Source organism: Aotus nancymaae, unplaced genomic scaffold (genome assembly GCF_030222135.1).
Source record: "Aotus nancymaae isolate 86718 unplaced genomic scaffold, 86718_ANA_hifiasm-v0.15.2.pri h1tg000064l_1, whole genome shotgun sequence".
NCBI lineage: Eukaryota > Metazoa > Chordata > Mammalia > Primates > Aotidae > Aotus > Aotus nancymaae.
In genome coordinates, this window is record NW_026988479.1 from 25,958,343 (window position 1) to 25,971,521 (window position 13,179).

At 49.8% G+C, this 13,179-nt stretch overlaps 1 protein-coding gene across 11 annotated transcripts in view; it reads right to left on the bottom strand.

Annotated features, from left to right (window-relative positions):
• Positions 1 to 13,179, bottom strand: part of TNIP1 (TNFAIP3 interacting protein 1) — a 58,523-nt gene that overhangs the window by 2,875 nt on the left and 42,469 nt on the right. For all 11 annotated transcript variants that reach the window (XM_012444740.2, XM_012443355.2, XM_064366532.1 and 8 more), the window contains 7 exons: positions 10,408 to 10,473; positions 10,071 to 10,202; positions 6,106 to 6,234; positions 3,446 to 3,577; positions 2,616 to 2,741; positions 2,038 to 2,103; positions 1,000 to 1,191 (listed from right to left, as the gene is read on the bottom strand). In XM_012444740.2, coding sequence (XP_012300163.1) covers positions 1,000 to 1,191; positions 2,038 to 2,103; positions 2,616 to 2,741; positions 3,446 to 3,577; positions 6,106 to 6,234; positions 10,071 to 10,202; positions 10,408 to 10,473 — 843 coding nt within the window. The remainder of the gene's footprint in view (positions 1 to 999; positions 1,192 to 2,037; positions 2,104 to 2,615; positions 2,742 to 3,445; positions 3,578 to 6,105; positions 6,235 to 10,070; positions 10,203 to 10,407; positions 10,474 to 13,179) is intronic.

Genomic DNA, 13,179 nt, shown 5'->3' on the forward strand with positions numbered 1-13,179 from the left:
AACCCAGGCTGTCACTCCCATTTCACAGGTAAGGAATCTGAGGCTCAGAGAGGATAAGTAATTGCTGAAGGTATCCAGCAAGGAGAATGGCCAGACTTGGATTTGAATCCAGGTCTTTGTAAATAGAGAGCCAATTTCTTAAGCACTACACTATACTCTGGTGTTTAAAGATGTATACCAAGAATGGTCATATGGAAGAAGCTGAAAAAGAGGCCAGGCAGGAGGCTTCTGTAATGGTCCAGGGGAGAGCTGGGATGCCTCAGGTGGGGCTGTGGCAGAGGACTGGAGAAAAGGGGACAAGTGACAGCAGATATTTGGAGGAAGAATGGTAAGAAGGGAAAAGAGGCCAGGTGCAGTGGCTCACATCTGTAATTCCAGCACTTTGGGAGGCCAAGGTGGGTGGATCACCTGAGGTCAAGACCAGCCTGGCCAACATGGTGAAACCCCGTCTCTACTAAAAATACAAAATTATCCAGGTGTGATGGCACATGCCTGTAATCCCAGCTACTCAGGAGGCTGAGGCAGGAGAATCACTTGAACTCAGGAGGCAGAGGTTGCAATGAGCTGAGATCGCGTCACTGCACTCCAGTCTGGGCAAAAAAAGTGAAACTCCATCTCAAATAAAAAAAGAAAAAAGGAGAAGGGAAAAGAAAATAAAAGAGAGAGAGGAAAGGAAAGGGAGAGAAACATGGTGAGGTTCTGATACCCCTGGCCTGGGGCCTGGAGGGAGTCCCCCTTCCCACCCTGCACTCTTACTCAGACTTCTCTATCCTAGACCAGTGACCCCAAACAGCTGTGGAGCAGCCCTACCAGATCGTGGCCAGATCCCTGCCCCTGGGTAGCAGGCCAGAGCAAGGCCCTGGACACCCACCTGCCACCACAGTGCTGTTTAGTTTAGAAGGATGCAGTTTCTGACCCCCTCACTTAACCTTCCTCTCTGGAAGGTGTCTGGGGCAGCCTCCGTGTGTGCCCTGGAGCAAGGGAGGGACACAGACTCACCAGATGGAAGAGGCGTGAGTTGGGGAGTGGGGGCGGGTGCTCCATGGCCATGGGGGGAGGTGGGTAGCGGATCTGGGACCAGTCCTCGAAGCCGTGGTGTGGTACCATGGCTGGCATGGGCGGGTAGGCGTAAGGGTAGGCACCGCAGAGGTGTTCCGGGTGGGTCTCCACATGGTAGCGCTCTCCAGAGGCCTGCAAGGAAAGCTCACGTCTGGCTTTGGCCTGCAACAGGCTGCACGGGACACCCATCTCATCTCCCTTTCTCTAATTAGAATGTTGGCTCTCTGAAGGCTAGTAGGCTGGGTACCAAAGGCTGGTACATGGTCATGAAAGACTGCTACATGGGTACAGAAATCTGGATACATGGGCACAGGAGGCTGGATACATGAGCATGGAAGGCTGCATGAGCATGGAGGGCTGGGTACATATGCATGGAAGGTTGTGACATGGGCACAGAAGACTGGTACATGGACATGGAAGGCTGGTACACAGGCACAGAAAGCTAGTACATGGGCAAGGAAGGCTGGGCACATGGGCACGGAAGGCTGGGCACATGGGCACGGAAGGCTGGGCACATGGGCACGGAAGGCTGGGTACATAGACACGGAAGGCTGGGCACAAGGGCACAGAAGGCTGGGCATATGGGCACAGAATGCTGGTACATGAGCATGGAAGGCTGGGTACATAGACACGGAAGGCTGAGCACATGGGCACAGAAGGCTGGGCACATAGGCAAGGAATGCTGGTACATGAGCACGGAAGGCTGGCACATGGGCATGGAAGGCTCATACACTGGCAGAGATGGCTAGTCACACGGGCACGGAAGGGTGCTACCTGGACACGATATCAACAGTGATGACAGCTAATGTGTTGTGAGCACTGCCTCTGTACCAAATCTGCTCTAAGACTTTTCCTGTACGACTCATCAGTCAACTGGCAGACAATGTCCCAGCCCGAGTACACACTGTGTCCATCAGGCTAGCTCCCTGAGGAAGGTAAGATGATGTCAGTGCTGCCACCTCCCTCAAGCCTCCTCACCTTCGCTTTCCTCTTCTGCTGTCTGAGGGCTTCTCTTGCCTTCTCCTCATCTTTGAACGCTTTTAGCTGAGAGAAGAGGGAGTGAGAGAAGACTGTCAGCACAGGTGGTTTCCGGCCAGGCCTGGATCCAGGGCCTAACCAGCCGAGAGGGCTGACTGGCTGATGCTTCCCTCTGGGTCACCATGCCTGGGCCGGCACAGGGGAAGGGCTCTGAGGGCCAGGCACAGCCCAGGGTGTTGTTACGGGCCACCTGCTCGTCACAGTGGTCTGTGTACAGGTCAAGAGGGTTTACGTGACCCTCGCTGCTTCTGTGCTAACATCTTTTAGTTCCACTCTGTGAGAGTAAAGCCCCAGAAGTGACTGTGGAAAGTCAGAGGTAGAGGTATATTACAGTAAACTTTGTCATTGTACAAAGAAAGTCAGAGAAGGAAAGGACCTTGCTGAGGTCAAATATGATTGCAGAGCTGGAGGGAACCAGTGAGTGTGCTGACGTCCAGCCTCACCAGGGCCCTCCAATCCACACCCCCTCTCCCCAAGAGGACAGACCAGTCGCCCTTCCTGGGTCCGGCCATTCTCACCTGGGCATTCGACAGGGTGACCTGGGCCTGCAGCTTCTCCACTTGCTTCTTCAGCTCTTCCTTCTCCTCATTCATGCGCTCGCGATCGCTGCGCTCCCTCTGGAAGTCCTCCTCAAAGATCTTCACCTGGTGTGGAGGGAGGGTAAAGAGAGGGAGGGTGACCGTTCTGAGTAGGGGTTCCCACCCCCTCAGGCCCGGACTCCCATGCCTCCTGCTGGGGTCACAGAGGGCAGAGCTGGGGGTCGCCATGGGAGTGGGTCAGGTCCAACTCCAGCTCCCCAACTTCAAATAGAGTAGTTCTGTGTCCTTATATCTTACATTCTGGGCTTCCAGATAGGACTTTATTTGAACAAAGGATCTATGGCTTTTTTTTTTTTTTTGAGAGTCTTGCTCTGTCGCCAGGCTGGAGCACAGTGGCGCAGTCTCGGCTCACTGCAACCTCCGCCTCCTGGTTGTTTTGTTTTTATTGTGTTTATTGCTTACAGATACTTTCTACTTGTGACAAATAATAAATGGGTTTTTCCATTTACAGTAGTGATATAAAGCTCCCTTTTAAATTCACTTATTTAGAATTTGTTTTTTAATACTAGGTAAATAATAGCATGGGTGGGGCACAGAGATGGCTAAATCATAAAGTGGTAGAGGAACCACTTAAGCTAGGGTTATGGTGCCGGAAAGGATAAACCTAGAGCCAGATGGGGGCCGTGGCCAATGGCCAGAAAGTGGATTACTAATTACAGGTTCCATGTGATTCCAAGCCGTCTGGGCCCTCAGGAAGGCTCCAGCTCCCACTGAGCACCTCCCACCTGACTTCCTCCCAGAGGCCTCACCTGCTGTTTCAGCAACTCGTTCTGCGTGACCAGCTCCTGTTTCCTTAGGAGGCCCCCTGCTCCTTCTGGGCTCCCAAATGCTGTTGGTGGAGATGATGGGGGGGCTTGGATACTCAGTGCCTCCTCCAGGGCCTGGAATCAGGGAGAGAAAAGACGGGACCATCAGCAGGAACCCCTGGAAATCAGGACCCTTTGGAGGGGTCATCCTCAGGGACCGTCTTCCTGATAATGATACTACTATAACCACCACCAGCAGTCCTATTTAATAAATGCTACCCTATTTATTAGCATTCTACATGTATCATTTCATTGAATCTTCTGCACAGTGCCATGAAGAAAAGACTATGATCATCATCCTCATTTTACAGATGTGAGAACTGAGGCTCAGAGACCTGAAGGGACTTGTCCGAGGTCACACAGCTAGTAAGTGGCAGAGCAGGGATTCAAGCCCAGCATATGCTCTTACCCAGCAGGCTAAACTGGGGTTGTCATGCAGAAGGGGAAACCTCCCCTTCCCTGAATAGGTGTGGCTCAATTCTTAGCATCCAGACCTAGAAGGAACATTAAGTCCTCCGGGGGAAGCTTCAGTCTCCCCAACGACTGCCCTGCCCTGAGATTCTTCAGCTTCAGCAACTCATTCCCAGCCAAACCACCCCTTCCATCCTCAACTCTTCTGTAGAAAGAGTAGACTAGATTTAATTTCCACTTAGTTAATATTTTCCCTTTCTAACCCTAAAAATGGGCTGAAATATCACCAAATAACTTTTTGAAAATAAAAAAAGTACTCTAAATCTATCATGTTCAGAAAATACTTTTCTTTATGTAAATAGTGTGCTCACATCTTCTCAAAGCTTTCTGTTAACTGTGTTTCCCCTTTAACTCTGTTAGCACGTTACTCAGAACTCTGGAACATCTCCCAAGACAGGTCACCCTGGACTTATCACCACTTGGACTTCAGCCCCAGGACAGCTGGGCCTCCCCTCACATGCCTTGGCATCACCCATGGGCCTCCCTGGACTGTGGGGAGATAGAGACCTGGCCCAACTTGGACTCAGGCTTCCATCTGGTCTCCTCAGCTTCCCTAGACGCAAAGGAATTGTAGGACCAAGAGAAAATTCAGGAAGCTCCGAGGGGAAGTTAGGGCTCCACTTTCTAGTCCACCCTACTTTTTTTTTTTTTTTGGAGATGGAGTTTCGCTCTTGTTGCCCAGGCTGGAGTGCAATGGTGCAATCTCGGCTCACCACAACCTCCACCTCCCGGTTCAAGTGATTCTCCTGCCTCAGCCTCTCAAGTAGCTGGGATTAGAGGTATGTGCCACCATGCCTGGCTAATTTTGTATTTTTAGTAGAGACAGGGTTTCTCCATGTTGGTCAGGCTGGTCTTGAACTCCTGACCTCAGGTGATCCACCCACCTCAGCCTCCCAAAGTGCTGGGATTGCAGGTGTGAGCCACTGCACCTGGCCTCCACCCCACTTTTTAGATGAAAAGACTGAGGTCTTGAGACAGGGAGATGCCTGAGGTCATGAGCACAGAAGGCTACCTGCCCTGCATCACTCATCCACATGAGTGTCTGTCCCCAGCTCTGCCAAGAAAACCTCCAAGGTCATCTTTCTGATTAGCAGTGCGGACAATTCTCTGCCTGGATTTAGAGTCCCAAGTCCCCCAGCTCGGGACAGATCACTTCTTTCTCTGGAAACAGGTCAAGAACCCCAGACTTGGCATAATCAGTGTTTACAAAACACCAAAATAAGGGTTTCCCCAGCAGGCGTAGGAATGCTGAACTCATGCCAGAGTTCACTGTGACCAGGGTCAGGAGGCAGAGGAAAGGAAAAACAATTAGCAAGAAAGGAAAAGCGGAGCCATGAACTTAACTCCTGAGGCCCTCGAGAATGTCTCCTTTCAAAGCTCCCTCCTGTCAGCTTGCATCTTTGAAACCCTACTGGAAGGTAGGCAGTGCTAGAACTCGGATGGCAAAACTGAGGATCAGGGCTCAGATGGCAAAACTGAGCTGGAGAGGCTGGAGAGGCTAAGCTGGGACTAGACCACTCTGCTTGGCTCAGATCAGAGGGTTTCTGCTTTCCCCAGCCTCCTCTCTGGGGGCCCCATCTCCCTGGATCCCACTGCACAAGGGCAGGGCCCTCGACCTGTGCCCCCCTCCCACTCCCTTCAGTGTTTCCTGAACACGTGCTCAGTGCCAGGCGCTGTGCAAGGAGCCAGGGGCAGACACCTTGGTGAAGGTGTGCACCTCCCACTGCCAGGTGGGAAGACAGAATTAAGTAAGTGATGATGAGCCACGAGAAGGGGTGTGAGAGAAGTTGCTGGTACCTTAGGAGCATAGACCAGGGCAACCTGAATGAGACTCGGGGAAGGCTTTGCTGAGCAAGTGAGGGTAAAGTGAATCCTGACAAGCAGGGTGGGCAGGTGAGGCGTAAAGGGAAGCGTGCACCTCCAGAGGGAAGGGCGACAGAGGCTCATCCAAGGGCTGGGTCACTTGGGGTGTGGGGGGCAATGGCAGAGCAGGTGGGAAGCAGGATGCCAGCTGGCTGACTGGGGATTACCCTTCCTGAGCTGAAGGGCTGGGGCGCCAGTGATGGGGTGGGCATTGCAGCTGGACTCAAGGGAGCCCTGCCCAGCCAAGGGACCCGGGCCGAGGCACCCACCTTGTTGAGCCGCTGGATCTCTTTTTCCTGGTACTCGCGCTGCCGGGTGAGCGGGCTCAGTTGATCCTGTAGGTACTTGACCTTTTGGCGCAGCTCCTTGGCCTCCGCTGTTAGCTGTTCCTTGTCGGTCTGCAGGGAACACGGGGTTGGTAAGCGGGGTAGGGGTGGCCTCTCCAGGAGGCTTTGGACTCCCTGTCCTGCCTGGCCCAGCCTTTACCGGTGCCATCCTTTCTCCCTTGGCCATCACTCCACAATGCTCACATGCAAGGCACCTGGGGTCGGCGCAGTAATGTCCACATGGTCCTGCCCTCGATTATTATGTGACAATTTAAAATAATAACTAAAAGCAGAAAAAGGAGAAGCTCAGTTGAGTAAAAGACCTTGGATTCCGACAGCAGTTCATCCACAAGCAACTGAGACCCCAGGCACTGCCACCGCCCTCTCTTGTCTAAGCTTACCTACCTGTCACAGGTACAGGGTTCCTAACATGAGTCACAGAGAGGCCTCTGGAGGGCTGTGAGCCCCAAAACTGAACGCAAAATTTTGTCTGTGTGTAATGTGCTAGAAAGAAAAGCCATAGTTCTGACCAGATTCATGTGGGGGTCTTCCGTGATCCACAGAAAGCAATGAACTACTGATAATCCCTAACAGACACTTCAGCTCGTATGGCCTCGGAGCCTAGAAGAGAGACGATACTCCCAGAGAGAAATGTGGCATAAGGCAGCGAGTGCTCCTCCAGAAAAAAACAAAGTACTTTGGGACTAAAAGAAAGATCACCACAGCTGAGGGAAGGCTTCCAAGAGGTGGTTCCATACCTACTATGGAACCAGCAGGCCTTCATCACAGCCAAGGGATGGTCTTTAGACAGCATCAGGCCCTAGCCCTGTAAGATGTTAAGCAACAAATGTCCAGAGAGGGGAAGGGACATACCCAAGGCCCCACAGTGAGCTGGGGCTAGAACCCAGGTTTCCTGTTCCCTTGCTCTCTCCCCTACCATGTCAAAGGAAGTATTTAAACTACAGGATGGCAGCACAGTGCAGTGGAAAGACCAGGCACATCCCCAAATAAACTATATATGCCTACGTGTACATATGTGGGAGAAAGGTCTGGAAACAGAGGCACCAAAATGGACAGTGGTTCCCTCTGGGGAGGGCCTGGAATTATGGCGGGGGGAGATGGTCCAAGGAAACTTTCACTTTGTAGTGTGTGGACATTTCATAACTGTGTATTCACAGCATGTGATTAGGAGATTAGCTGCAGGGATTCGTTTTCATCAGCCCTGTGTGACCTTTACTATTCTACAAACCACCTTGTGAGCTGTTTCCATCCAGAGACTGATTGCAGAGGGCAGCCTTGGTCAGAACTCCATGGGAGTTGTTCTGGACTCCCTGCCAACAGGCTCCCGGATGCGCATGGCCTTTTCCGAAATGTGTACTTATCTACAGGGCCACCCCTTGTCATGAAACGTCCTATCTTCCCTGAAGCTGATAGGGAAAAGCGGCCTCAGATTCCAGGGATTTGTCTTACCTACCACTGTGAGCAAGGGGGAGGGGCCAAAGAGCCTGGATGTTTGGCCGAGAGTAACCAGATGTGATTGTGTACTCATAAGGAAAGACAGAAGTGTCCTTCCTACCACAGCTCCAAGTTAAGGGGGTGTCACAGATGCAGGCTGACTGCTAAGATAAGGCCCCTAGTGTCCCATGCTGATGGGAGGAACTGAAAGACAATCTGTGTTGGAAACACATAAATCCATTGTTAAGCTAGGCGAAGACCATGCCCAGTTCCTATGGAGGGGAAAACATAGTGACATTAAATAAAATCTCCCAAGATTCTGGCAGTCAAGTGGCCTTTCCTCTTTAAGCTGCTCCAAGGTCCTGAGGGGCCCTGGCTGGTGTCAGTCATACATATGACTGGGCAGATACTACTATTTCAAGGGACCTGTTGTTTCCCAGCAAGAAAAAATCTGGTCCCCCTTATGCCCACTCTCTGATCTCTGAAACTTCTTCTTTGTAATACTTCTTTTTTCCCTTAGACAAGGTCTCATTCTGTCACCCAGGCTGGAGTGCAGTGGCGTGATCTCAGCTCACCGCAACCTCCGCCTTCCTAGTTCGAGCGATTCCCATGCCTCAGCCTCCCGAGTAGCTGGGACTATAGGCATGAGCTACCACACCCGGCTAACTTTTGTATTTTTAGTAGAGACAGAGTTTCACCATGTTAGCCAGGCTGGTCTTGAACTCCTGACCTCAAGTGATCCACCCGCCTTGGCCTCCCAAAATGGTGGGATTACAGGCATGAGCCACTGTAATGCCTGGCCACACTTTTTTCTTTTAAAGAAATAGGGTCTCATTCTCTTGTCCAGTTTGGAGTGCAGTGGCACAATCACAGCTCACTGAAGCTCAAGCAATCCTCCCATCTCAGCCTGTGCAGCTAGGTCTATAGGTGCATGGTACTACACCCAACTAATTTTTAAAATTTTGTACAGACAAGGTCTTGCTATGTCACCAAGGTTGGTCTTGAACTCCTGGCCTCAAGCAATCCTCCCACCTTGGCCTCCCAAAGTGTCATGATCACTGGTGCAAGCCATCACACCTGGCCTTCTTTGCAATACTTAACATGGTTTTACTTATTTGCTTCTGTAATTAGTTGTCTGGCACCTCTTCCCCCGCAAAGGCAGGGCTGTTGCCCTGGACTCTATGTCCAACACAGTGCCTGAGGCAGGATCTGAGGACAAACGCCTAGAAGAATGGATAGGTGGAGCTCTATCTCATGCCGCAGCCCCTCCCTCACAAATTGCCATCACTACACTGAACAATTAGCAGAGTCCCACCCCACCAAATGCCATAGAGCAGGCCTGCTAGGATCTTTTTTTTTTTTGAGTCAGAGTTTCACTCTTGCTGCCCAGGCTGGAGTGCGATGGTGCAATCTTGACTCACTGCAACCTCTGCCTCCCAGGTTCAAGCAATTCTCCTGCCTCAGCTACTGGAGTAGCTGGGATTACCAGCACCCGCTGCCACAGCTGGCTAATTTTTGTATTTTTAGTAGAGACAGGGTTTCATCATGTTGGCCACACTGATCTCAAACTCCTGACTTCAGGTAATCCATCCACGTTGGCCTCCCAAGTGCTAGGATATTGGGAGCATTTGAGAGCAGGCCCTAAGCCTGGCATAAACAGGCCTTAAAGAAACTGGCCGTGAACAGAGTATCTATAGTACTGTGACATTCTCATGATGGCAGTGACGCACATTGCTAGAGGTTGTTGGTTTACTGGAGCCGGGGAAAGACCTAACCCGCCCTTGGGTGGAAGACCGCTTGGGGGGCTTCTGAACCATACACAATAGCAGGAGAGACAAGTGCCTTAGACATGTTCCAGCTGCAGTACATAAACGGCCAGAGCCTGTTTCTTGCCACTAAAGAATGCTTTGTTCCCTGCAAGAATGCTTTTAGTTAAATGATGATTATCACTTGCTGGTTGTCAATAAATGTATGGGTCAAACTCTGTTCAAGGCTCTCAGCTGGGAATGCGGAGGCCCCGTCTGTCCCATACCTTTTTGCTCGCTATCTCTGTCTGTTTCTTAATTCCCGCAGCACCGCCTGGGTTGGGGTCTCTACAACCGAGCTGGTCTCAGTACTGGGATTAGAGGTGTGAGCCATCATGCCCGGCCACCTGGTTGGATCTTCTATACTGTGTGCTTCCCTGTACAATTCCCCAGTCCCTACGATTTTAATGGAACACAAAGTTCTGAATAAAAACAAGGAAATGTGAAAAGCTGTAGTTAATGGAATCTTCTCAATTTTCAGACGGGAAACTGCAGCACAGAGAAGGAACGTGCCTGTGTTTTTGGTCACACAGCTCTTTGGCACTAGACCCCCGGATCTCTTGACTCCTGCCCCTGACTTGTTTGCTTCACTGAATTCTGCTAATGCGGAGGGGAGCTGATTCTGCAGGGACCAGCAGCCACACTTGCCTCCTCCATTTCAATCTTGGACTTGGCCAGAAGGAGCTTGCGGTCAAAGTCACGCTGCTTCTGCTCCCGCTCAGCCTCCAGGTCAGTCACCTGCTTCTGCAGGTCAGCCAGCTTCTGGCGAAGCTCCGTGATCTGGGTTCAGAGGCAGAGAAAGGGAGTGTGTGAGTCACGGATGCAGAGCGCTTCCGGGGTGTGGGCAGGGCCTGGCTGCCCCAACTTCTCCTCTGAGCCATACTGGGGTGCAGCACAGCCACTCCCCAAGGTTCAAAGTTGCTAAAGAGGCAGCCAGATGAAGACCAGGCATGCCCTGTGGGTGTGGCCAGGAACCCCACATTACCTTCTGCTCGTACTGCTGCTTCATAGACCGGAAATGCTGGTCCCACTGCTTGTTCACTTCGAGCAGCTGTGGGGAGAGACTGGAGTTAGCGGGAGATGAGCACAGAAGGAACAAGGAGCGCCAACTCCTGCCCCATGTACACTAGCATCCTAAGGTGCACTCAGTGTGTGCGAATAACTGCTACAGACACTGTCTCCATCCCTCAGCTCTCAAAAACTCAATGTTGCTCAAAAGCCATTCACCTTTATCAACTGCTGCATTTTACCTTGCCAGGAAAGCAAGATTAACACTAAAATACGGAAACTACAGCATTTCAGCGAATAATTATGCAACACACACACCTCTTTGGAGGACAGTCTTGGATTATGTATTGAAATTTCACATAGTCATCATCTTTAACTCAATAATTGCAGTCTGAAAAATTTAACCAACAGAAGCACTTACACAAGTGTGCAAAAATATGCATCAAGGCTAATCATCTCAGCAATATCTGTATTACAAAAAAATCCAGAGGCCAATCTAAGTACAGGAGATAGGTTAAGTAAATGATAGTTTAAACAGACAATGTGCAGCTATTAAGAAAACAAGAAAATAGGCAGCCAGGCGCAGTGACTCATGGGTATAATCCCAGCACTCTGGGAGGCGGACGTGGGCCAATTGCTTGAGTCCAGGAGTTCGAGACCAGCCTGGAGAATATGGCATAACCCTATCTCTACAAAAATACAAAAATTAGCCAGGCATGGTGACATGCACCTATAGTCCCAACTACTCAGGAGGCTGAGGTGGCAGTGAGCCAACATTGTGCCACTGCACGCCAGCCTGGGCAACTAAAGTGAGACCCTGTCTAAAAAAAAAAAAAAAAGATAAAAGAAAGAAAATGAGGAATCTACCACACTTCCTCGGTTCTAAAATGACACTATCCACCATACTCTTGATGCAACAATTCCTCAGGGAAAACAACCCTACATCATCAACTAAATAAAACAAAAGGAGGAGGTATATTCCAATGTTGGGACTCAAAAAATGAACCCGCAAAATGAAGGCCTAGAAGCAAAATTTTTCCCTGACCTTCTGCTTCTATCCTTCATCCCTCATTCTCCCCCCGTAACCAGAGAAACTAGAATTCCTCTTCCCCAACGTGCACAGAAACCAGAACCCCACTCCCACAAAGCCAACCATCAAACCTAAAAATATTACTCTAACCTCTCCCGTCTGTGAGTGTAAGAGCTGGCCATAAAGAAATTCTCTGACCTACTCTGTCTAATACTAGGTCATAAAATCCTGGGGCCAGAGGGTGTCTTGTCCTATACCTGGGTGGAAGGAATACCAGGCAGAGAGGCCAAGAAGAATCCAGACAAGCAGACAGGCCTTCCTGGTTTCCCCATTCAGACTATTACCAGCAGATTATTCCCTTCCAGCCAATCACCTTTCTGCACACTGTCCACCCTTCATCCAATCTAAAGCACAAAAATGGACAGTTTTCCCTGTACCTCTGGGCCTTCATGCTGATGGTTCCCATATCATGTAAACTTTGATTAGGTAAATCTGTTATGCTTTTCTCTTGTTTAACTGTCTTTTGATATGGGAGTACTGGTCCTGACCCTTAAGATGTGTCATAAGGATTCACACCAATTTCAAAAACATTGTATATGATAAAAAATTACTAAGAATTGAAGGAACATAGTATATCTTATAGATATGAATAGATACTCTCAAAGACAGTTAATTTTTTTTTGGAGGCAGGCCCAGGCTGGAATGCAGTGGTGTGATCACAGCTCACTGCAGTCTTCTGAGGTCAAGTGATCCTCCCACCTCAGCCTCCCAAGTAGCTGGACTACAGCTGTGTACTACCACACCCAGCTAATTTATTTTATTTTTTTATTTTTTTTGAGACGGAGTTTCACTCTTGTTACCCAGGCTGGAGTGCAATGGCGTGATCTCAGCTCACCACAACCTCCGCCTCCTGGGTTCAAGCAATTCTCCTGCCTCAGCCTCCCGAGTAGCTGGGATTACAGGCACGTGCCACCATGCCCAGCTAATTTTTGTATTTTTAGTAGAGACGGGGTTTCACCATGTTGACCAGGATGGTCTCGATCTCTTGACCTCGTGATCCACCCATCTCGGCCTCCCAAAGTGCTGGGATTATAGGCGTGAGCCACCGCACCTGGCCGCTAATTTATTTTTTATAGAGACAGGGTTTTGTTATGTTGCCTGGGCTGGTCTCAAACTTCTGGATGCAAGTGATCTTCCTGCATCAGCCTCCCAAAGTGCTGGGATTACAGGCATGAGCCACCATGCCTGACCCAGTTAATTTTTTAAAAAATAAAAGAAAAAATAATCTCTAAAGCAGTGTATGTACACACACACACACACACACACGTATATGCATACTTTTATTTTTCTACTTTGGAAAAAAACAAGATTATGCAACAAACTATAATTAGTTATGGTTTTCTCTAGGAGGTGGTATTCTTGATCTTTTTGTAATGAGCATTATATCACTTTTGAAATCAGAAAAAAAAGTTTATAACAATACAAAAAGAAATAAAACTAATATACACATAAGATCTAATATGCACATAAAGTTTTTATGCACAAATAAAACTAATATGCACATAAAGAAGCTTTCAAATGAACGGGAGGACAAGGGTGGGCAGGCAGGCTCGGGGTTCTAGAGAAGGACCTGGGCTGTGTAGAGAAGGGCTATACGGCACAGACAGAACAGTGTCTACCAAACAGGAGCTGCACGTAGACCCCGGGTCTGGAAAGACT